This window comes from Mchenga conophoros, linkage group LG5 (genome assembly GCF_057382185.1).
Source record: "Mchenga conophoros isolate Kocher_MC1m ecotype Shallow Benthic linkage group LG5, M_conophoros_male_GT1.1, whole genome shotgun sequence".
Taxonomy (NCBI): Eukaryota; Metazoa; Chordata; class Actinopteri; order Cichliformes; family Cichlidae; genus Mchenga; species Mchenga conophoros.
The window spans coordinates 9,159,017-9,185,498 of NC_140530.1; the positions used below are offsets into that span (position 1 = coordinate 9,159,017).

Sequence of the window (26,482 nt, forward strand, 5' to 3'; positions counted from 1 at the left end):
AGGGGCAATGCTGGCATATTTTCCCTTTTTTTTTTTTCTTTCTTTGTTTTTTCATGACCTTTCCCCTGTGACACACGCATAAAGGCTATGTGTGCATAAGTGTTTATCTCTGGAAGCACTTTAAAGCAAAATGTGCACTAACAAAAAGCAGCAAACAAAAAAAGAAAAGAAAAAAAAATACTCTTAGAAAGCGTAATGATGTGCTTACTCACAATATAAAGCTGATAGAGGCGAGAAAAGGTAGAGTAGAGGCAGGCAGCATGGCTAACGCAGGACTGGTGAGGGTATTAAAATATGAATTAATGGAATGTTGCTCAGGCACATCTCTGGGTGTAGTGTAGTGTTAAAAAATAAAATTTATGTTGCCGGCTAGTAGCCGTGAAGGTGCATTTGGACTTAGTATCCTTTAATTAGAAGTGAGATATTAGCATTTCATAGGGCTTTATGCTGGGTGAGGGGATCGGCCGGCCACCGCGCCTTCATTAGCCAGCTTCTCTGTGTAATGAGTGCCGTCATTAGCTGATGGAGTGGATTTGCCCCAGCTCTACCTTGAAAGGCACATCTTTTACATACTTGCAAGGAATAAGGCCTTTTAATGGATTTCTTAATGAATAAAATAAGATGCCACTTCTTTAAAATTTGACGAGTGCATTTCTGATAATGCACACCACTAGCTGCTGCCACTTTTTTGGTGCGTTATTAGCAGAGGTGGAAAAAGAAATGCTGTTGTTGGGGAAACAAAGGTAGTCGTTGGGCTTTTTATTGTGCAAAATTTGAAAAATGTCTATAATGTGTAGCTGATGAAAGTGCCAGATCATTAATATGCGTTTGAAATAAGGCGTATGTGATTTCTGTCAGGGTCTGAGGCTCTATGCTAACACTCGCCATGTTTGTAAGGTAAAGCGGCAGGACAGCTATTGGATAAAACCTGACTGCAAATTATATGTGCGGCTGTTGATGAAGCGTGTGCGCACGCTCAACAACAGTCAAGACAGTCAGAGGAGAGGTGTTTTTTTGCGATATGGAAGTCTCCCTAAGCCTTTGGCTGCGGCTCCACTCTCAGAATCAGCCGTGAAGTGATTAGTATTTTATTGATGAGCTCCTGAAGTGGCAAGTGTGGGAAATTGGATCTTTGATCTCCTGGAGTTTGGGAAATATATCCTGAGCGTGTGGAGCTCTCCAGGTAAAACACCCCCAGCCCCCACCCCCCACCCCAGCACCAGCAGCACTGTGATGCACACAGACGCACATGTATACATACGGGCATGTCGTTTGTGGGGGCTATTCCTCCCCTTCTCCAAAACACATATTTGTTTTGGATGTTTTCACTGAGAGTCTACACGGTGATTACAGATGTTCATTAACAAAATTGGGTATTTGTTTTAAACTTTAACCAATCACTTTGATATGCTAATTACAGTGTAATTTAATTTGAGCCCTGTAATGATGATGCTGTTATTATGGACATAAATGATGCAGTTAAGCTGAGAGTAATCTCATTTGCATACTGTACATGCCAGTAAATTAAGCCCTTTCCTGCGTTGCTTCAGCTTTAATTTTCCACTCCTTTTCACACAGCATCCCTCAGCCCCTGTGCCTAATAGCAAGCCGGCTTGTTTGATGTGGAGAGCCGCTTCCTCACAGTAAATCTAGTCACAATATGTTATACATAAAGGCTCTCATTATAACTCTAAGTGCCCTTTTAAGAAGTTGGTATTAATAAGCAGGCTGGCTTTTCATGCTTTGTAGTGATACACAAAAACAGTTTTGTCCCTCACCATAATCATCTTCGGGATTCTTTAATCTGCATCTGAGAAATAAAAGCTATCATGCTTGTAATAATGATGTGCCCAGGAATACTTAAAGAGCCCTAATCAGATTGTATATGTCCTCCACTATGTGCTGATCAGACATATCTTCAAATAGGTGATTTTATTTTGATATTCCTACTTTGAAAAAAAAAAAAAAGGAAAGATGAAGGGCGTTTGGATGTGTTTCTATCCTTGCATAAAAAACTAATTGACAAATATTGCCCTGTTGTATGTTTAGCACAAATAATTTGGATTCATTTCTTTGTACAAATGTTATTTGATGTCTGTATGAAAGAGCCACATTTGTGACAGAGGGATGCGGCCGGCCTTGATAAAAGCTCCTGTGTCTTCATTAGAGAAGCAGCACCTCATGGTGTCTGATTGTCTGATGTTTGCAGGGAGAAGGTAAACATGTTTGTCATACGGCGCTGTATTTATGCTGCTCAAACATGCGAGGTAGGCCGCGGTGAATGTTAAGGACTTTGGCTCGGCGCACGTCTGAACGTCTCAGTGAAACGTGCAGCCTCACAATGGTCTGAACTTGCCCTGCTTGCAAACAATAGTCCAGCTCCCCCTTTTTTTGCGTTTGGAAGGAGGGTTAGAAGGCTGTTTTATGGACTTCAACACTGACAACACAATTGCCCTTCACTGAGAATGCGCCTCCATTTTGTGCCATAAAGAATATTATTTTTCTGCCAGCCAATTTTCTCTGTTAGTCTCTAATTGGCTACATAAATCTCGGCCGTTGAGGGTGAGAAATGTTGCGGTGTCACACAGTGTAATCTTCACCCTTATTTACCAATTCATTAAGATTCATTGATGCAGGATCGGTGAGAGGAAATGACAACATAAATCAGGCCTCCAACATAATGACCCTAATCAGTTGGGAATTGCAGAAAATGTCATGATGAACTATGTCCTTGTATTAGTGCCACTGTACATTGTCATTGTGCTGCTTTATGAGTGGGACGCATCATCCTGACATGGGCTGTATTTAACAAAAAAGAGTTGTTAAAACCTGATTCTATTAAAAGGAAGAAATTCATGTAGGGTCTTCTGCTATTTAGCCGTTTGCCCTTTATCTTCAATTTAACTGCTTGATGGAGCTCCCTTCCTTTTTAACCCTTGCTGTCCTCTCTCTGGGAAGCCATAACATGCTTCTTAGGCTTAAATGACCCCTGTCGTGGCACGTTGAGGAAGAACGTCTCCATGAGGAGGAGTGGGGGGACTCAGTGGGTAAGGCCACACCCATAATAACGACAGCCAATCACACGTCAAAGAGCCGACTGCGTACGTTTCATGAACAGAGAACTTGGTCAATTTTAAGCAGCGGTTGAAGGAATGACAGTTGTGAGTAACTATTTAAACAAAATAGTCACTCCATTACCGTGCCATTATTTGTGTGTAAAGGTTAATGACTGTCTGGGAAATCAATAGCTTAACTTAATCTCTTTGTGAGTAACTCTAAACAAGAGAGGTTGGAGACATGCACCCGCTGTGCGTTTTTGTCTGCAGAGGAACATTTAACACGTCAAGATTTTTTTAAATAGCAGGGGTTTGACCAGACTAGGGCTGCCACAAACGATTATTTTGATAGTCGACTAGTCACCGATTATTTATGCGATTAGTCGACTAATCAGATCATCATCCACTGGACGTAAAACTACAGCTTATTGCACCAGCAGCATATGCTCTTATATAACTATCATTAGCTTACAGCTTTAAGCTTTTAAGGTGCTAACTAAAAATAAAGACAAGATGATAGTTTATTCAATTTTAATGAAATTTGCAGATTGTTTCGGTAAAGTTTAATAAACTCCTTACTATCTAAAATATAACAGGACACCGGAGTATATTCTCCAGCATCTCACACTTCTGATAATCAGCTGTCGTTTATTCAGCTGTGTAAAAACTATAACTTTAATCTCAGCCAAACCGATTTACTCAGGAACAAATAAAATACTAAAAAAAAGCCAAACAATAACATTTTTAATTTATCTAAGTGACTCATATATTTAACCTGAGTCGTGAAAGACGGCGGTGGGTTTGAAAACAATTTGCCGGGAGTCCGGTGTTCTCACGGCGCTAGTGACCTAGCCCCCGGCTAGCTATCGAGCTAGTGGGTAACAGACGTCTCCGAAAACGTCGGAGCGCTTTTGAAAATATGTGGTGTCCTGATAAACTGAGCAGATATTTGAGGTTTACACAGCTACATTCTCGCCTGAAAATATGTTAAACGTTTATTTTGTGACCCAGAAAGAATAATAAGAGTAATATTAAAACTAACTAGCTACCGCCATTGTTGGAAACTAAGCTGGGCCGCGCTATGAATTCTGGGACACAGCTGCTTCTTCTTCTTCGGGGTTTAACGGCAGCTGGCATCCTTGTACATGCTGTGCTGCCATCTTCTGTTTCAGTCCGTTATTACACTCTTAAATCCTGCTATTATTCCTGCGTCTTTTGCGATCTTACAAAGCTTCAAACGACACGTCGACTATTAAATCAGTCGTCGACGATTTTGATAGTCGACGTAATCGTGACTAGTCGACAAATCGTGGCAGCCCTAGACCAGACCATGCTTTCTTCCACTTATCGTGCATGGTACTGAGAGTGGAAATGTAATAAATGGATGTAGCACAGCTGATGACTTACTCAGTGGTAATTAGCAGCTTACTTTGTCTTTAGAGCTGTGGTTTACCACAGGTCTGTGTTTGCGATTTCACAGAACTGCAAAGCTTTTACCAAAAAATGATTAAGCTCATGTTGTCAGTCGACAAAGGAAGCGTGCACTTTGATGAGTTGACACCTGCCACTCCCAAAAGGCAGCAATGCTAATAATATTTTCCTTTCTTTGCATAGGCACACAATATTAATTAGACAAGTTCGTTAAGGCTAACCTCAGTTTTCCCAGGAAAATCTATGTGACACATTTGGGAGCAGCACATTGGGAGCAGCCCTTACATGGAATCTAGTAAAAATGATTAAAAATGTATGACACACTTTAAGTAATGTTAAAACAATAAGTGCTTTTGCAACTCCCGTAGGACGCTGATAGATTCGTGTTTTTCTTTGGGTTTTTTTGTGTTTGACACATCTAATTGGTAAGACGAGCTTGAGGGCAGCAGTGCTTGCTTTTTGTTCCCCCTTCCATTGAGCCCGTGGTCAGAAAAAGCAGCCCCTCGTCTCCTGGTGTCTGTCCTCTCGCTGTAGTGTTAATGGGCATAAGCCACATGTGAGCGAGATTATCAAAGTCAAATGAAGGAGAGTCGCTGAGAAAATGTGTGGCGTACCACTCCTAAAAGAGGCTCCACATCCCAGAATTACTATTCCATTCATGCACAACCAGATTTAAACTCATTAGATTTCTCTATTTACTTAGTCTCCATCGGCCCTAGTTGCACTAAAAATATCATGGCCTGCCTTACTTTGGCACATTCCGTCATTGTCTGTGCACAGCAGGCCGTTGCACAGAGGTGTTTCTCACATGGCTCCATGCAAAGGAGACAAACGGCTTTGTGTGTTTTCTGAAATTGCGGATCTACTCAGCTTCGCTACTGGAATCTGCCTTTTTGCGCCCTGCTTGTTGTTAATTTATCTGCACTTGTAGCGTGTTAATACTCGGATGTTCGCGTGAATCATCCTAGTCACCTCTGCTTGTGGTGTAGTAATAGGTTTGGATCTAAACTTTCATGCTTGAGAATCCTATTGTAGTCATCCCGAGGTGATATAAATATGTGTTTTGATCATATTTTATGGCTTCCTCTCATGGGGCTAGCAGTTTTTTAGGGGGACTAAATTATATCAGTAGGGGAAGTGCAGGGGGAAAAGACACCAGGGGATCCTGGGTGAGGAAGCCTTGTTGGATGGCTTCATCTCAGCAGATGGCAAGTTGTTGTATGCATGAAAAATTAATGGTCAAGGTGATGTGCTGCTTGAAAGTCCCCGCTATACATTATCTACTGTGTATAATCACTTATTTGTGGGCAATTACATTTTTGATGTAGCAGGCAGACTAAGTCATAATCTTACTATTCAAGTCACACATAAATCAAGTAATCAAAACCAGGCGCTGTGATTTATGAAGGATAACATCTTTTCTTGCTCAGTTCCACCTAATTCCTTCTTTGTTGTTTTTCTCTCCATGCCCTGGTGTAGTGAGTGCCATCTCTGGGAGCCCTCAGACTTCCTTTGTTATTTCCACAAACCCGGTTACTGAATAATTGAATGAGGTAAATGTTTAACATGTTTTTACAAGTTCCTCGCTGTGCTGTTGTGAAGCGCCACTGTTTGTTGGGCCTGGAAGAAACACACGATTGCTTTGCTTGACAATGATGTGTTTCCATAGGAGACCACCCCCATGGCTGCCCACCCCGCCCGTCACCCCCATCTTGTTCTCATTCACGGTGGCTTGCGAGCAGCTGCAACACGCCAGCCTAATGCGTCTCGAAATGTCAGAAGAATGACTTTTTGTTTATCTTGACTTTTGCCTCGCTGTTTATTCTAGTCAAAGCTGCGTTTGCATCGACCTTGATTCCCTAAAGCCTCGCCCCTCCTTCTCCCCTCCTAGAACCTGTTTACACTCTGCCTGCCCCTAGTGTCACCTAGGAAATTGGCTGATCATTTCACCTGGTTAATATTAAATGGCTCCTGCAAGGAGATGTGTTTGTTCATAAACACAAACCCCTGCTCCTCGTGTTTACTGTAGCCATGGCAGCAATCACTTCTTAAACAAACAGCTGCTTTGTTTGCTGGTGTCAGTGGCCTGCTTATACCCTGTACAAGGTCTGGGAAGAACTTCTGTGTCTCTTGTGGAGCAGAAATCTAGGATTTGCAATGGGGGTATTATTTGCAGAAGGGTGGGTGCAGCGTGTTTTACTTCTATATTGTCAGAGAGGTCTGGAGATATGCTTTGCTTATCTGTGACTTGGTTGAAGTGGCTGACAAGATTACACGGTTGTTTGGTCTGACTGTGAAGTCTCCTTTGGCAGAATGTCACCACGGCCGTTCGTTTCTCTCAGAAGAGGAGCGGCAACTGGATCCACCTTCAGGCTTTGTGACTGAGGTGGTTCTGCTGTGTGGAGATGATATGTATGAGGGAGTGGGAGTGCAGTTTATAAAGCTTGTTGGAATTTAGCCCAATTTCTCCGTGTTGTGTTGTCCAGTGGAATATTTTCAAGAGATACTCAGAGTAGTTTGTTATCAGTGATGAGGGCTGCGATAATGGATTATTTAACATGCAGCTTGTGTTTGTCTTTCGACTTTTCCCTCACATCAGGAGCCAAAATACAGCAAAACACAAGCCTGTTCAGCAACCTTCAGAAGCATTCTGTTGTTGCACCTTTGGTGCACGCCGATGTGTTGTCTAGTCTGGCAACCAAGCTGAACCTAAACAGCTCTAAAGTGAACTTCTCCCTATTGTGTCCTCCTTTGTATGTCATTATCTCCCACCCAAGAAATGTTGTGCTTTTGTTGTGTGCTTCTGTAAACAACGTCTGTGTGAGAACTTGGCGAATCGAAGCAGGTGGCTGCCGAGGCTTTGCTGTCATGAGCATTAGAGAAAAACAGAACACGGAGAAGGGTCAGAGCACAGCTGCGCGGACCAGCCCTACCTTGAATCCACCGCTGACTCGTTTGAGCTGTTGAATTCCGGGCAGGCATGACAGGGGGACAGGCATTGGATTTCCATTGTGGTGATGAGCTCTGGCCCGCTGGCTGTTCTTAACCTTCAACCTGTCTGGTCAGGTGGGAGACCCATGTGACTCTTGTTTGTACTGTACTCCCTATGCCATTTGAAGCAGGGAAAACAAAACAAACTGTAAACAAACAGGAACTCTGACCTTTTTTTATTATCCAGTGTTTGTTCCAAACACTTGTTTTATTTTGCAAGCAACTCCCCCCTAAAGACCAGGCAGGCATCTAATAATCAACAGCACAGCTAGTTCTCTTTGTACAAACTGTTGTTGCCTTGTTTTGATCTCCTGGAATTTCCATTATTTTCATTCTCTTTTGTTTTTTTAAACTTTTTTTCCAGCTCCGAAAAAACTGACATGCTCCATTAATAATAAGAGAGCTTTTCTTTTTCTTTTTTTCCCCTCACGTCTCCTTTTGTGTATTTTATTATGTTGAAATGTTTGTGTTTGGACCACGAATGCATATGTTCTTAAACCGAGTAACTACACCCCATTTAGCATGATGCTTGACCCATAATTACAGTTGAATTTGCACGTGGTGTATAAATGGAACAAATGGAAAAACTTGGAGCTTTTCGAGTCATCGTCATCATCATCGCAGACACACACACACACACACACACACACACACACAAGGCTTTCCCCAGAGCAAAGTGAAAATAAATACATAGATAAACAAACTCAGGGCCGAGTCACGTGGCCAAGTTGCCCGGGCCTCAGCTGATGATGATGGTGTCCGTGCCTCAGTGCTTCACAGATTAACATTGTTATCAGCACAACTCTCTAATAAGGCTCTTTCCTATCTGCTTGATATTTATGATGGATAATGCCCATTTTCCATTTTCTTTTTTCCCTCCAATTTTTTCACTCATGATATTGCAGCTTTGAATTATTCTGTGCTAAAATTAATGAGAAACTAGATTTATGGGTTTCATTTGTTTGTCAATTCGAAAATTAATTGGGTGTTAATTTTAGCCATCCCCTCATCAGTGCCGGTCGCAAGCATGCGCGCATTACTTTGCATTCATTGTAGCCTTCCTCTCCTTTATTGTGGGTCACTAGTTTTGCATACATTAAAATAGCCCCGCGGCTCATTCTCTTGATTACTTTTGGAGATGCTGTGCATTTGGAAATTTACGCCTTTCCGTTACAATTATGAAAATTTTTGCATGGAATGACAGTGCATGTATAATAGCCATTACCCCCCCCCCCCCCCTCCCCCCCTTATGTAGCTTTAGAGAGGGAAAAAAAAAGAAAAAGACAGCTCTTTTTTTCCCGCAAGTGGAAAATATCTTTTATTTGAAAAATAAGTGGGGGTGAATAACGTCAGCACATGGTTTATTTCAAATGGCATTTAATTTCGCCTGAGAATGTGTGTTTCTAATTGGTGTCTCAGTAGGGGAGTTGGTGCAGGCAGGGGCCTGTAGATGGAGTTGTGGCTGGCTGGGTCCCATCCCACAGTATTCCTCTTGCTCACTCCTTGTTTAGAAAATCCCATTATGGAGGGAGGCTGTGCCAGACTGGAAGGGTGAGCCGGGTCAACATCTGTCTGGAGGGAGAGGGGGGCCAGCTCAAGCTCCAGCCCAAAGAACAGGCCCTGTAGGCCGGGCCCAAGCTGCTCAGACAGGCCCCTGAGTGTGGGGGCGTTGTGACACACAACTGAACCGGCACAGGCCACAGTGTCAGATGACTCATTCAGTCATGCTTCTTGCGAGGAGGGCTGAGAGGAAATGTAAACTATAATGCTCTTTGGAGTTTGCTTTGTGTTCTGGTACAGTTTTAGCTCCTCTTAGCCCCAAACGGCTGCTGATGATAGTGAGCTACGAGCCTGTCCCTAAAAAAAACTGATTTTGAAAGCGCAGTTCTCCTCACACCACTGTTTATTTTTTTAAATAATCCCATTTCTAGATTATTATCTCACCTCTGCTCTGTAAATATTCTTTTGTGACAAGTTGTCAACCCCAATTTCCTGTCTGTCAGCCTGAGTGTGTGTCCCCTTGGGTGTGTGTCTGCATCTTGTTTAGATGGGATCTCTGGAGACGCTGTGCATGTGTACCTGAGCACATATAAACTCAGACTGGCCTTCCTATTACATGCGTTAAATGCAACACCATAAATCTGCATTTAGTTCCACTTTCACATTCTTTCATGATGAGGCCCAGTGTTTTAAAGGCATTTATTCTGCTTCATATAAATAATTAATCAGCCAAGTTAATTTGCTTCTGCCTGACTTGGTCAGCTTCATTAACTGCCCTGGAATTGGGGGGATAGATGCATTGCAGCAATGAAGCCTGTGACCAGCACACAATAGCTGTAAATCATTCCACTGATTTGAGGAATTCAGGCACAGATATGCACCAGTGTCACTGGCACTTATCCCCAGAGAGACAGAGGGGGTGTGCTGGGATAGATGGCATGTCTGTCTGGCTTTTGTGTATCCAAAAACAAAACTGAGGACATATCTTGTAAGCAAATAGCTGTGTATTCACTGATTGCTGCTGCCATAATTTTACATAAAGCGTGCAGTGGTGCTTAAAACGACTGCCAGTGTTTGTATTTTACCCTTTTCAGTTAGATTAAGTTATGAAAGTCAACATTTTTTTCCAATGCAAAAGGATTTATTTATATTCAGACCTGTGTTTTGGTGTTAATTGAGCACCCCTCAAGGATTTGACTGTTTTCGTTCAGCCTCAGATTGGATGTTTCTCATGGAGATCCTTTGGCAGGCCTCACACAGTCGCTCTGTTTCCCATTAAAAAGCCATTCTGCCGTGGTTCTTCAGGGAGCCATGCAAGTAAATATATCCATTTCCATAGAAAGTGTTTTGTTTTGGAGGTCCAGTGTTTTCTTGGGCTCCTCTGCTCTCACTCAACGCAGGTTGGGTTCCTCTACATGTGTGCCGAACCCCAACCCCTCCACCATGCCCCCCCAGCGCTCTCCATATACCCTATACTGAAGGATACAAACAAAACCCACTTGCTTTTCTCCTGCCCGGTATGGACTTGTCATCTGTAAAGGATCTGCACTGGAAAAGACAAAACAAAGGAGCTGTTCATTACTGTGTTTAGAGGCAGCCTGTGAATGCGTGTGTGTGTGTTTGCCTCATTGCATATGCTACACGCAAACAAACAAGACACGGGGAAGCACAAACCAACAGGGAAACCTGCAACAAAAGTGAAATTGTGTGGGAAGAATATGACAGATGTTTATAGTTTGGCCCACAGTTGAAATGCGACCTCATTGCAGTGTGTTTTAACAGCTGCTTCTCTCTGTCTCTGTCCCTGTTTTCTCTTCTTCTGCGCCTTCTCTCAGGTTTTTAAGTCATGATGCAAGAATCTGGGACGGAGGCGACGAGCAACGGCCCAGCCAATGAGAATGGAGGAGCGAGCGTGGAGGGAGTACCCAGAGAGGGGCGACCAAAAAGTGCCGCGCCGTCAGCGGAAGTGACTGCAGCAGATTTCCTGCATCTCCAGCAGCACCAGGTAGACCATTCACACCTGTCTTCACTTTATTAAGCCATGTCAACAGCAGGCCGATCCACCTCTTAAAGTGCCTCTTAATATTTAATTCCTCCTCAAAGTACATCTAGTTCATAAACACATTATTATTATTATTTATGTATACTGAGGCCCTTTTTGAATATTTAAAAGACGAGGAGTGCTCTTTCTGTGTGATTGTTTGGTTGCAAACGTGTTTATCGTAGCATGCAGCATCTGCATTTCCATCAAATATTTATTATGATGTTCTGACATATTTTAAGTATGTAGGTGCCACAGGATTTTGTAGACAGTTAAGGAACTGTGACATCCAATTGGATGACAGCGTTTTCCTCCGGCTCATTGTAAACACACCTCACACTCACAACTAATGCCACACTCTGCTGTACTAACCAATGAGGTGAGGAGACAGACGCCGGCGTTATCGTCAGTGAAGCCGAAACATTTTCACCATCTCAGACTTGAGGCAAACAGACAAGCTCTTTCTGTTGGTGTCAGCGTTATGTGTGGCACACGACACTGCGTTTAAAGAAACAACACTGAAAAGATCAGTGTGTCTTCTACTATCTTGGTCTTTGCGACAGCACAACTAGGGTTGTTGTCAGGAGCTGTTTGGTGATGATGCACGGCTCTGTGCCGCTGTCTGTTGTCACAGCGCATCCATCAGCATTTTTACAGGGAGGCAAACAAAGCTGTAGCATGGAACAAGAGGGAAATGGCATTGTAACACATAGAGCTGAGCAATAACTCAGTATTATCATTTATCATCTTTGAACACAATCATCACGGTGTTCTGATGCTGTGATATTTGGCTACTGATGAACAGTTCTGTTTTTCGGAAATGATGGGAACATTTTGATAATAGGACAAAATAGCTTAGCCGTTTAAAGAGTCATTGCTTGGCATTTTAGGTGACGTTTAGACATAACATAAATTTTATTGTGAAATTTCAGATGTGTAGCTCAGGTTTCACTTCAGCAGTAAGATGACCAGGGCTTTTGCCAGGAACTTTGTAACACCAGCTATATGCACTTATAGCACTTTCCCCTCGCTATAATGCTAATTGCCGATCATGTGCTAGCACAGGCAGAACAGCAGGGGTACCAGTCTGTAGCTCTGCACACAGGAGAACAGAGATACTGGAGGATTTATTTCCCAGTACCACCGCGAAAGGGGAACTACCATGTATTGATATATCAGAAGGGATGTTTTAATCCATGTAAGCATTGAACAGGTCAAATTAAATGAAGTCATAACGTTTGCATGATTCTTTACTACAAATTTTAACTTGTTTAGCATTTATTTATCTGTAAAATCAGGAACAATAAGTCACTAATTTTACAGGAGCTTTTGGGCTTTGGACTGGCACAACCCTGTAAGGTCACTATTTGTCAGTAGTCATGTTTTTGAATTGTTTAAAAAAAAGTTTGTTTTTTCCCTTTTTATTGTCGAGTATGGGTGTATGTAAATATAATTAATTGGTCAAACATACACTCAAAGCAAAACAATGCTTTAGGTGTCGTCATCTTATAAGTGTGGTGCTTGTTTTGGTGCAAGATGCCCCTGTTAATTCCATTTCCTCTTTGTAAGTGGCAGAAGAAGTGTTGATTGTTCAGTAAGTACAAAGGATGAGTCAGTGTGTGTTCTGATTCTCAGCCTTAGTCTGTGAAGCCTTTAGGCCTCTCCAGATCATCCCCACTACCCCAGCTAGACCCCAGGCCCCACCTCCCACCCATCTTTTTTCCAGCTCCGAACGAGCATGTCGTCAGTGAGAAAATCACAGCCATACTGAATTCATTACTGCAGTAGTCACACAAAACCATGGATAAAATTTCAATAACTGCAGGCCACAGTTGAGTAAACAGTTGCAGTGAAACTTAATTCCTGTTGACTTTTCCTTCATTCTTTGCCAGGGGCACATTCTGATTCGCTCTGCAAAGACAACAGGGTTACAACTTTGATAAATGCGAGGCAGGGGAGAGGGAGAGAACGGGCGAGAAAAATGTCATGGATGTGCACTTGACACCAACAAGGGATGGAAATAAAGCCTTCCCACTAGAATAGAGCCAGTCGTCCAAGCATGCTCCCTGTTTTCAAGTCGTCCAAAAAGAACTATTGCTCTCCAGCATCTGCCCTGGCATTTAAAGAAAGGAGAAACCAGCAACTCTCTCCATCCTGCTTCCATATATTGCGGAAACATTCTCTCTACTGTAGCAAATGCGGAAATAATTCCTGGTTCATGCCGTTTGAACAAATCCAGTGGTTAATTTGTGTGGCCCGCATGCAGGGAGGTGTATTAATTGTTGCCTGTGATAAATGACGCGCGGATGGGAACGAAGGACGAGATGTCTCACTCTCAGCTCCTGGCACTGGACTTTGATAGGCTACTTACCATGGTAGTGTTACTGGCAAGACAGGCAGGCAGTCTTTTTATTCTCCCATTAGCCTAGCCGAGGATTTTCCCTCACGCACCATGAACCATGTTAATTGTCCCCGGGGCATTACGATCTTCACTCAGTTACTCGATAACTTTTTACTTTTGTGACATTTCACAGTCGTTCTTTTAAGTTTTATTTGTGGCTTGCACTAATATGCCTCTAACTGACACACTGAGTTTTTTTTCCTGCGCTCTTTGTTCTCCACAACACATGCAAGGTGCCATTACCCCTTTAGGTGACGCAAAAATCAATCTAAAATGTTTTCAGACTCAAAGTGCAAATGTCTGAGAGTCCCTCGAGTGAGCCGGAACAACAAACCTGGCAGTGGCATATCATTTATTCTTATTAGGGAACATAACTATGAAAGACAGTCCTCATTAATAAAGATGGGGGATGAAATAATTGTAATCTGTTTGATCATCTTGATTCTGACAGGGGAATTCATCTTGTTGACTAGTCAGATTTGGGGGAAGTGGACCATAAGCTTGAATTAAGCATGTCTATTAGTAAGTCAAATATTTTTTTAGGGTGAAAAAGGTGTTGCGTTTCTTCTCTTTTTTCCCCAAGATGCTGTTGAAATTCAGCAGATTTCTCTATAGGAGGAACTCAATGTCCTGTCTGTTGTGTTGTAATAGTTAGACAACTGGGTGCCCTTGTAAACATTTGTTGTGCATCTTGTTGCTGTGCTCGTTGTGTTCACTGTTACCCATGTATTATTAATAAATGTCTCTATTATAGCATGTGCAGTTTTTTTCTTTTCATAGCACACGTGTCTGCACCCCTGAACCACACTGTTTATTTGCTTTCTGTTTTTGTTTGTGTTGCAGAAGTTGTGGTTTTAACGTTATCCACATGAGGAAGTGAAGATACTGCAGGGGCGAAAATAAAACAAAAGCAATAGTATGAAAAAGTTTTGCAATAACCTGTTATGTGATTTGTGATTTAAATGATTTTGCAACAGGAAACGGTGTTGTGCAGCTGTAGTTGTCACATAAATGCACGGTGACAGTAATATTCTCAAGGACACCCTGTTAGCTCTAGAGCTGCTGTCTTCACGATATTCACATTTCCTGTGATGTGTGGTCATTTTCAGCAAAGCATCTTACCTGTTTAAACACACGAGTTACTCTTTCGCTCTAAATTTGGTTCGTGTGATGCAACTGTAGAGCATTAAATATTAATATCCTGTCCTTTACAAGAGTCCTTTTAATAAACTTAGGCTGGTGTTCACACGAGAGAAAATACCTAAAACAATTATTAATAACTGCTTTTCTTTTATTGCATGCACATCCATCTAACATACCCTGTCCAACAAGTGCTTTTAAAGATTTTCTACGTATTGAAAGATAAGACCGGCTAGCTACTTCTTTCGTTTTCCTCCTCGCTGCCTGTGTGGTTGAGGTGTCTTTCGTGAGGTTGACGGCCATAACAGTGGCCACAGAAAGAGCTGAGTGGGCACACATCCTCTGCTTGCATAATTCAAATCATACACTGTCCCTTGTGGGGGCTTGTGAAGGTGGAACTGCAAATCTTAACTGTTCTCTGATGGCCAAGTGATCCATGATTAGCCTTGCTCTCCCAGTACGCACACACAGACGTGAATAGTATATATATGCTCACGTAGAATGGAGTTGCAAAGGTCAGGCCTTTAAGTGTAGGACCTGCTGGTTTTGGGCGTCCAGTCCACATTATGGGCTAGTGGTCAGACTGAGAGAGTTAACAGCACCAGGTCAGAGAGGAGACCAGAGAGCATTTTCTGCCTCAGATCTCTGCTAATCGCATGCACTCTGCAGCAGAGCTGAGGGCAAAGAGAGAGCGTGCTATGCCCAGATTGAAATACATACACTGTTACACAAGAAGAACGCACCCTTATCGCTGCGCCTTTGAATTGAATTCCTGCCAGTATCTCTGTATTTGCTCTACAGCAGAATAAGATAGACGTGTGCAGTGCAATGCTGAATATTTCACATGAATGACAAAGCCGTCCTCTGTGTGTGTGTGTGTGTGTGTGCTTTTTGACCAATCGCTTCGCTGCAGTATAGTGGCTTCGTGGTGTAGCGGTTTGTGCATCACACTGAAAGGACACTCCAGCATCTCTAGCAGCTCTCACGTATCTTCATGTATACTGTTCATACTGTCACAGGAGGCCAAGCAAAGGCTCGGGCTTATTGGAAAATCTGGCAGAGAGGATAACATCAGTGTTATGACACTGCATATTGCCCTAAATTGCTTATTGGTAAAATGATAGTGCTCGTCCAATTTGAATAATTTTATGGAATCCCTCACAGAACAGTTTAATTATGTTATCACACAACTGGCAACATCTGTCTTTATACCACAGCACATGACAGTTTTATTACAGGCTGAATTTCTTTGCTGGTTCTGGCAATTGATGTGTGATCTGATTAATAATCACACAGATGGAGGTGAAAATTGAACAGCAAAGCGTTGCTATGTGGAAAAAAAGGGGAAATAATTATTAAAGGAAAAAAAGCAAACTCTCTGTCTCTGAAAATATCCTGACCATTTTTACAAACGCTCGCACTTCCCTCAGTGGAAGCATCTCTTTTTTTTAAACGCTTTTACACACATTTATAAATCTGAAAACAAAATGTGTTTAGTCTAGGTGCAACTTTTCATATCCTCTTGTCACCCAGGTTTTGTTAGTGAGCTTTCAAGAGGTAAACCACCCAGCACCTCATTTTTGGCTTGTGGATGCTTTCCAAAGCAGCCTATGAACTCATCCATTTTGTTGAGTCTACCTCCAGCTGCTGCTGTCCGACTGACAAGAGATGAAGCGCAGGTTACATGTGTGCTGAAACCCAGAGTTTAAAATAGTTGACTGTTGCTTGGGTCGACATCCTGTTTACACACCCTGCCTATGTGGGCAGCAGGAGGGGGATTACAGGAGTTGTTTGACATTGTGGTAATCAGAATGGCCACACTTAGAAGCGCACACATTCAAACACACTCACTCGTCTTTCCCTGTAGCTCAGAGGTTTGAGGTTGTTTTTTTTTTCTTTTTACACCCACATAAAATAAAACATGTTAATGGAGCCATGTCAAAAGTTGATTCATGGTAAATAATTAAATTTTCACAAAGTTTTTTTTGCATATGTTGGACCTTTAAAATTGCTATTAGAAAAGAAAAAGACAAAGAATTAAAAATATATATATAAACTTAAAAAAATAAATGACATACACTGAAAAAAATGTTACTTTGAATCAAATTACTCTAATGTGTTACAATTAAATGTATTAGTTTTACTCAGACTATAATTCTGATTTAATAAAAACTGTAACTGTGTATTTAAAATAAGCCAAAAATATTTATTTTTCCAGAATCATAAATGTACATTGAAACAAACTAAAAAGATCATTTTCTGAGTACATTTGTTCTGTGGACTCTTCGGACACTGTAATTTTGTTACATGCAATTTTATTAAGTTCTTTCACATTTTTAGTCAGTCTAATAAAATAGAGTTTCTACTGATACATAATTAAAAATTGGTTTCTTATGTCCTTGTTCAAAATGTTACTTATTTTTATTTTTACTCCACAGAATTCACTATAAAACAAAAGCGAGAGCTGATTTCTCTAAAGTAAAACCAAGGTTTTGTCACAATCAACTTGCTAGAAATACAAATAAATTCTTCTTTGAAGGACCAGATTTATTATGGTATGTTTAAAAAAAAAAAATTTATGTGCAAAAAAAAAATACAATAAAAATTACAAAATAAAGCAATGAAGACTTCAGTTCTATTTACACAACAGCTGATAAAGAGAAAGAAAAACAAAAAACAAAAACAGACCAGATGAAATGAAGCAAAACTGATTTCCCTACGCAGCCTCCACCCACCCTCACCAAACCCCTCTTTTTAAAACCTTTTCACCTTTAAAACATGAGATAGGTAATGCAACAGCCATTAACATTAACAATGTTTCTAACACTGTGCAAACAGTGGCTACTTAAATAAAATGAATATGACAGACAGAAAAATCAGATACTGTGGTTCTAATTTCTAATTTCTCTCATATTAAAGTCTGTTCCTTCCCAATACAATCTAACAGAAATTCCTTACACTTCCCTGGAGTGCATCTGAATACAAATGAGCTATAAAAGACAAACAAAAAAACACAGAGTCCACTTGTCTCTTTGGCTGATCTGATGCTTAGAGCTTGACACTGACACTACAGACTACAGCCTTTTTGTTGATTTTTTTCCCATGGTAAGTGATTTTTAATTTAGTTAACGTGAAATAAACACCTTCAACCCAGAAATCCCAGTTTTCTGTTGCAACAATGTAAAGCTTCAGTTCAACTAAATGACACAGAAGCTTCACTTTTCTCAGTGTTGACAAGAGAACCAGTTTCTCTTATCACTGGTATTCTTATACATTTAGTAATTTAATGGTGAAGATATTCATCCATGCCATAAAAAGAAAGCCTTTTTATACTTTTCCAGATTTTATAGGTAAGAGCTGGTGTTAGTACAGGCTGTTTTCTAAACATTTTTCCTATAATTCATCAGGTTTTGTGTTTGCATCTGTACAAGGAAGACAGGGTTGGGATTAATTAATCAGCAAACCTCTCTAAACTGAATGACCAAATAGGTTTCTTTTTTATAACATGTTAGCAAGATAATGTTGAAAGTGTCTGATTCAGAAGTGTTAGCGGTGTTACTGACAAGCTGGATGTAAACCCGGGTTTTGGACTAAACAGATGGCCGAATAGTATCACGATCCTAACCAGATTTATGATATTAATTGGGTGCATCCTCAGTCTTTAGTTGAAACACACTGTTTGTCCTAGTGGAAAAATTGTGGAATGTTGTCAAGGAAGTGTGGACGTACAAATGCCTCCCATCTAAATGATGCAAGTGTATGCTGGTATCATTAGGAAGAGTGAAGTGGCTCTCATTGTGTGGTGCCCGGATCATCTTTGATGGCCATGGTGTGCGTGTTTGTGCTGAAGTGGGCAACTCTAAACTTTGAGCAGGTGTCTGAAGCAGCTGGCTGGAGGCAGACAGGGAAACACGTCTGCATAGGTTCAGTATTAAATGGCTTAGAGAGAGAGAGAGGCCTCGGCTAGCCAGAGGACTAATGCATCCTCAATGTTTTATTTAAAGTAGTGCCAGCAACAGCTTCTGAATGCTCCACATCAACATGCACACACAAATCATTGCACACGGAAACACGTGCACACACACACACACACACACACACACACACACACACACACACACACACACACACACACATTCAGGCAAACAGAGTAATTTAGCACTGTTTAGCTGAACAACTTGTGTGTTTAGTGTTGTAAATAAGTAACCGTTTTAACAGGCCCTCAGGAGGCTGTGGTTGGGAAAGTACACGCTCAGACATGACTAGCTTTAATGGCCATTGTCAAAACACAGTTTAAACAAAACCCTTTCTTCACCCGATTGCAATGTTTACATTTAGTTGAATAATAATCCCGTTTTAAGGAGATGCTGTTCTTTAAGGATATCCAATCTGACCCAATTTATTAGGGATAGACTTAAGGATGCACAATTCCTCATGGGAAAACATTCAAGCGCAGTGCCTATTCATTTTTAATGAGAGCACTACTTTAAAAACTTCATAGAATTAATATGTATCAGTGAAGTCTTTCCTGTGCAGAAAACTTCAGGGTAATTAATATTCATAGCCTGTGCTTGTTAACACCCCCAATGCTTGTGCAATGTAGATCCAATTAACATAGAATGGACCCTAAGGATTTGGGCAGATAAGGGTTAAATGAGCTATTGAAATTGAAACCGGGACTCTCCCCTTTTAAAACACTTATTTGTTCCAATAATCCTTGTTGCAGATTAAGGCATTTTTGGGTGTGCAAAAGATGTCTCTACAAAGGTAGAGTTGCCTCAGATAGAGTCTGTATGTGCATGAAAAATATTGATGCACGTGCATGTATGGATGCATGTTTAAGTGCATGTGCATGTGGAGGTGTGTGCACGACACTTGCAAGCACGTGCACTTGCTTGTATACATGTATGCATAGGGGGCATCCCCTTACACAGCCGGGCTAATGTGAAAAGCCTGTAGTGAGCCTGACTTTTATATCTTATTCATAATCTCTTGGCACAGTGCGGGTAATAGACAGCAGTGTTCACCCTTGGCATCTGGCTTCAAGTCCTGGTTATGCTGGGTGACAGAGGAGGAAGTCCTAGAGTTCTAACAGTAGCTAGGTGATTGCACAGTAGCAAAATGCCACCTGCTGCCATTTGTTGGCACACAGACTGCAGATATTGCTCCCTGGAGTACCCTGAAACAACTGTGCTTCCCAAGGACTCAGTATTTAAGACCAAGTCTAAGCTAAATGATAGGAGGTAAGAAGGATATTCATGGCTTAAAAAGAAGTGAGTGCAGAGACCGTTCATTACGTTAACCTCTTAAAGTTTTGCTTTATTTTCACCAAAGTTAATATGACGACCTGAAAAAATCATGCCAGGGAAAAATTATCAGTGAAGCAGAACGAGCACAGATGTGTTTACATTGAGGAAAAGAAACTCAACTACAACTATAATCTGCTTTTAACTACATGAAGTTAAGCTAGGAGATTTGTTTCTTTTAACTGGACAAGATATTTTGGCTTTAAATCTGTAGCGTGGTTTGGGACCCAGAACCCTAATGATGACATGATCAAGGTTGATTCGTCAGATGTTTGGAACGTTGCCGTCAGAGCCACGATCCAACTGTTTTCACAGGTTGTGATATAGTCATCATGACAAGAAGACTGACCTTTATGATAGATAGATAGATGGATGTAACCTTTCAGTCAGTACAGCACCAGTGCACAGTGTATACTCCTTGTTTCTGTTATATGTTAAAAAAGTTGACAGCCATGTTTTTTGCACGGAGGGTAAAATATGATAAACTACCAGTTCTGATGATCAAATGAGCCTTCATTGAAGCAAATATCTATGGACAGCCACACCATGCATAGGTCTCTTGGAGTAAATTTGATTGTTTGACATGTATTCACCCATCAAAGTGTGTATGAGTGATTAATAACAACCCCCTGTGCACGTTCAGCGGTGACATGGCCTCTATTTGAGAGAAAAATGGTACAGGCCGGTATTCACTGGTGAATAGCTGTGTACCATTTAGAGAATGAAATGGCATGATGGGATGTCTTGTCATAAATAAAAGTGATGGCACCTCGGCATCCTGTGAATGACATGTGCCATAAATACTTAGCCAGGCCAGAGACAATGGTTCAAATAAATCCTCGCACAGACCTTTTCTCTCTATAAAGAAAGATATATATTATTTAAGTGAACTATGAAAACAAATGTTTTTTCCCTCCCTAGCTGGTGACAGAGAGACCTCCAGGACAATGGGTGCTGCACCCTCTCTGTGGTCTCTGATACGCTGTTGTTATTTGCTTGTTTACAATCTTTGACATGATGTAATGGGATGGCTGTGAAAGTACTAGCCAGTAAATGGCACAGAAAATAAGACAGTCCTTTATGTCTCCCTCCTCTGCTTTTTTTCTTTGCTCCCTCCCTTTCCCCCCCCCTTGTTTTTCCCTGCAAACGGGAAATATGTTCTGCATTTGACTGAAGGAACATGAGCCTTGAATATAAGTGACTGTTTTTTGCATTAGGTACTCCCTGGAGGTAGGGGGGGGAAATATCATGTCCCTGCGTGAAATGTGAATGTGAAATCTAGCAGAAAGAAATATTTATGACCATTTTCTGCTTGATTAGAGCTGGATGACATGCCTTGGGAGACAGTGAGTGGACAAAAGGCAGCAGCACTGCTTCTGGGCAGATGTTAAAGAAAGAGTTGTTTAAGGAGGACACCGTTCTGTCCGTGGACTGTCTGTGGGTGGGATGGGGGGTTTCGGTTGAAGCATGGCAGGGGAAATTGAGTAAGGCCAACAGGAGCGTACTGAGAAGCCCATGATCCATCACGGGTCTTGTTCTCACTGACACGAGGAACACAAGTAATTTCTCTCAGATGGCCAAGCTAAGTGTAAAACCTAAAACAATAGTGTAACTGTGGTTCATTGAGAAACAGAACTAAACACGAGCATGATTTAGATGGCTTGGCACCCATGCACGCTTTAATGTGTCAGTTACACATTTAACTCCTGGCAACAATTTATTAATCCATTTAGGTGAGCTGGGATTTAGTCCAAGGCACACTCAACTGTTTGACATTACTGCCGTGTTAGACAGACATGTGAGTTTGGTTTTACTGCTACTGTCCAATTCTTTAAATCAGAATGCCTGAAACTAGTAACCTTTACTCAGGTCTCACTGCATGTTGTGCACTAAAACTCTGATCTGGATTCTGTACTCTTAAACACCGAAGCTGTTTTAATTCACGGATTCACATGTAAAACCCCCCTGTTATTTAAAAATATGTATTTTTAACCAGGTTAACTTGTAACATTGACATATTTGGAAGTCTTGATCAAAACTGCACTTCTTTTCATTTAAAGTAAATAAAAATCTATTTAGCCACTAGGGCTGTGCGATATGACCAAAATCTCATATCCCGATATAAGAATTCTATCGTCCGATAACGATATAAATCACAAAAATGTAACATTTTCTGTAAATTCTGTGAATCTCGGGCAGCTCGACTTGCGTGAAGTGTTTCCAGCTGCGCGTCATGTACCTGGAGTCGAGTGTTTTAACAGATGCATGAAACGATACATTTTTAGACATAAGTTGTAACGGCCGCCGTTTTCTTTGTGAGTATTTATTACACGGCGTGCTGCGGGGAAAAGCCTGTTCTAACATTTGAGTCTAAGGTTTATTTTTTAGCACCTGGCGGCTCTTTTTTACTTCTCATCCGTAAATAATCTGCTCTTTCACGTGATTCAGTTTATTTTGAAAAGTCTCAACAGGATCTTGAGCTTTATTGTGAAAGGTTTATGTGGAACATAAACAAGCGGACACGCGATGCTGTTACCGTCGCTGTTGCTAACGACAACGCATAAAAACAGGCGCTTGTCCGTCCGTAGTGTGGTTATATTAAATATAAGAGAAAGAGAGAACTTTAAGAAATTAATATAGTCACTACAGTGACCATTAAAACGATGAAAAAATATTACCGTAAACAGTTTATTTTGCGACACCACGAAACAAATGATAGCGTAAAATGAAACGATAGACGTTTTTATATCGTCAGCCGATATATATCATTATATCGAACAGCCCTACTAGCCACTGATGGAGCCCCCACAAGTTCCATTTGTTTCATCTGTAAATATCAAAAACAACCACTCACAAAATAAAAAGATGTATTTGGGAGAATTTTAAAGAGGGCCTTCTTCACCAAGGGTCACATGGCCTGACAGGCTTCCAGCATGTTGTTTGATGCAGTTGGTTACGGCGCTTTTGTAGATCATATGTCAGTTGTTACTCCAAACAGAAATAAGAGATATTTTTTAAATCGCATGTGTGCTGTAGTTGATTTGAAATTTAAACACACAGTGAAAGGACTGTACATCAAAAGCAGTCTTTTATGGGAAACCTTAGGCAGTAGTGAAATTTTAGCTATCGTTATTTTGCATATTACATTATTTTATTCTGTTTGTTCCTTTTCAAAAGCTAAAGTGCCACTTAAAAACTTTGTATTGTGTGGGAATATATCAAATAATGTGGTTTTGTCTGCACAGTGGCATATTTTATATTCAGTACATTATATTAGCATGCAAGATCTCAAGATCTTACAGTAAGATTTCTGGATATTTTGTTAAATATAAACAAACCTCAGTGCTCCTCCTTTATGACACTTTAAGTAGTTTGATTGTGTGTTAGCATGTGTCATCAAACAAAAGGTGGCCAATATATGACACAACTTCCTGGGTGATAAAGGCTGACAGAGTTGTGTAATGTTTTTGGTAATTACCCCACACACTCAGTATTTCTGTTCCAGGAAAGAGAGAGAAGCATTTCTGTTTGGCAGCGCATCAGGACAAGTGCCAACATATAAATAATCAGTTAATTACAGTATTGACGCAATTGTCTTGGTTGCACAAGCAACTCATCTCTGGCAGCATATTGATTGTGTTTAGATGAAGCCCGTGACAGGGGAGATGCTTCCCCCTCTTAAAGCCATTTCCAATGGATCACAGAAGTACAAAATTGAGAGTATGATTAATTTTTCAATTTCTCTCTGCGGATATCTAATAATTGTGCCCATAGATAGCCAAGGGCTCTTATTAAACATTAACATGCAAAAGAAAAGTTAGAATCAGAAAGATGGTATTTTGGATTGAATAATGTAAAATATCTGTAGGGCAACAGAGAAAGAAGCAAACTATTCCAGGTTTATTCTTCAAATGTTTTCCACCACTGCAATGCCTCCTCCTAATTACTGAGCTCTTATCTGCACACTCGACACTATATTTATTTTTTCCTCATTGCTAAATGCAAATTTCTTTAACCTTTTAATAACATGTACATGTCAGTAATTTTTAAAAGCTATCATTAGAAATGTCATTTGGACTCGGCTAGGATTGTGTTTTTAATTGGTATGTAACTCCACTGGACAGACAAGTTTTTATTTTTAATTCAAGTTTCTGATAATTAATGCAAGACTTTCCCCAACATATTAAATGTTTGGCTCTTTGATCTGCTAAAGGGAGTGTTGGTGAGGCGCGCGGCATCTTATTAGAATACATCAGCATGTTATCTCCTTGCTTTGCAGCAGAGAGACACTTTGCCTTTAAGAAGTGGCACCTTACAGGAGGTTCCACCTTCAGGTCTCGCTCTGTCTCCTTCTGTCTCTCTGTGTTTCTCCCCGTGCTGTCTCCATCACTTTGCTCACTTCCAAATAATATCATCATCATCTCAGATAGCTGTGGCACAGGAGAACTGCATTTGTTGATCAGATCTGGCTCGGCTGACGCCTCCTCTCCTCAAGTACGGGGATGTGCGTGTAATGCTTGCCTGAACCCGGCCGTCGGCGGCTGATTGAGTGATTCTGCCTGTCAAAGAACAAGATAACCGCATCAGTAAATACTCTCCACTCCGCGGCCCCTCACCAACGTCCCACCACTAGCGGGAACAGAGGTTCTCTTCACACACATTTCCAGCTCGTTGTTATACATGTATACACTGTCCTTGAGTTCATCCACTCATTGTCTAAGGCTACGTTCACACTGCAGGCGAAAGCGCATCAAATCCGATTTTCTTGACCCATATCCGATCATGCTATGACAGTGTGAACGGCACAAATCCGATATTTTCAAATCCGATCTGGGTCACTTTCGTATGTGGTACTGAATCCGATACATATCGGATGTTTTAGAAAGCGACTGATGTTTAAACGGTCATGTCGCATTAAATGCGTCTTTTACGTCACTGACACAAGACAGATGCCAATTATCAGCGCCGGAGAAGACATCGCGAACGCTTCCTGGCCATCCAGTGTAGATGTCAGTGAAACTGTTGGGAAGACAACGTTGGAGAAACGTGAACATTTTATTTGTACTGTATAATCTGCAGATTCTGACAGAAATCTGTAACTATCCTTTGAAGCACCGCTCCTCTAAAACAGCAATGAGGATCAGTATTAGGTTATTTACATTATTATGTAAATAACAAAATAACTTAAAGCAAAAATTGGGAAACGTAAAGTCCGAAGTCTTTATATTAAGGGCCATCAGTCAAACAATATTGTTTGCTCTGGGTCTAAACAGAGCGCGTTGTGTGTGGCATCTTCTTTTGCGCATGCGGGCCGCTTTGAGCGTTCACACTACAGCGCGTTTGCTGTCGCATTTTATTTGTAGAGTGAACAAGCAGACAAAAAAAATCGGATTTGATCAAAAAATCTGAATTGAGCATTAAGACCTGCAGTGTGAACGTAGCCTAATAGAGCTTTGAAGGAGTCACACAAAAGAGAATTTCCTATTTTAACACATAAACAGATTATTGCAGCCCTCTGCCTCTCCAAGGGGACTTCTAACTCAGGTTACAGTTAGTTTTTCTTGTCATTTTGATGAGGTCTCTAGCCAGTATCACACCACCAGATTCCGGTTTCACAGTGTGATCTTTTGATAGCCCCCCTCTCTTCAAAGCATCACCAGCATTGAAGATGGATTGAATTAGTGATTTGTGGTGCATTTATCTCGATCTGAGAGTAATTTAGTGCTCTCTGTCTTAGCACTCAAGCTCAATGAAAACAATAAATGGTGTCCTTATCTTCCAGAGTGAAATCAAGATAGGCACAGGAGGCTGTGAGTTATTTGTGGTTGATTTGGAAAGAAAGGAAGGACAGGAAATGGACACCCCTCTCACATTACCTCTCGCCATAGAGCAGGAGAGAGGTAGAGAGACGCTTTTTAATCAGCAGAAAGCTGTGCTTCTAATGTAAAAGTGTCAAAGATGTGCCTTAGCCCTGCAATGAGTGAAATCTGGTCAAGCCTTGTGTTAAATTGAAAACGGGGCCGCTGGGATTTGAAGGTGAGGGGACAGGGGACTCCATGGTAGCAGCATCCTGGTCAATTATCACAATCTCCTATGCTCTGTTCCACTCTTGAGGCCTTCGCTCCTTTATTTGGCTCCACTACACAACCAGGATCACAAAGAAATATAGTAAAAAAACAAAAACTAAACAGCTACAGAGTACATTATTGATCAGAAGTGGCTGTTTTTTAACATTACATTACTCAACTCCCAGATTATAGCCCATTTTTGGCATTGCATTGCATTTCAGCTGCAGGTGAGTCCAAGTCCTGGTTGGCTCATAATGGGAGAAAAAAGTTGCTGTTTGTACCTGTAACAGCCCGTGCCTTGCCTGTCAGAGCATCACGCTTAATACTCTCTACAGCTGCAGGTCCAGGCATATCCCAGCAGCCTCTCTGGCTGGAGAGAAGAAGGTTCACTTCCTGGCAGCTTCTGCCTTTTCGCTGACTTGCCACAAGTAAAAGAAAAGAAAAGAAAATTTAGCTAGAGAAGGAAAAAATGTACCACCGCTCTGTTTATACGTGCATGTGTGCAGTCTATTTTAACCACCTGAGCAGGAGCCAGAAAGCCAGCACTT

At 41.2% G+C, this 26,482-nt stretch overlaps 1 protein-coding gene across 13 annotated transcripts in view; it reads left to right on the forward strand.

Annotated features, from left to right (window-relative positions):
• foxp1b (forkhead box P1b) overlaps positions 1–26,482 on the forward strand; it is a 155,970-nt gene that overhangs the window by 66,707 nt on the left and 62,781 nt on the right. For 11 of the 13 annotated variants that reach the window (XM_085273056.1, XM_085273069.1, XM_085273055.1 and 8 more), the window contains one exon: positions 10,814–10,983. In XM_085273056.1, coding sequence (XP_085129182.1) covers positions 10,825–10,983 — 159 coding nt within the window. In that variant the 5' untranslated portion in view covers positions 10,814–10,824. Of the gene's footprint in view, positions 1–6,024; positions 6,041–6,579; positions 6,668–10,813; positions 10,984–26,482 lie in introns of those variants that run through there. The other 2 variants (XM_085273063.1, XM_085273062.1) reach the window with 2 other exon arrangements.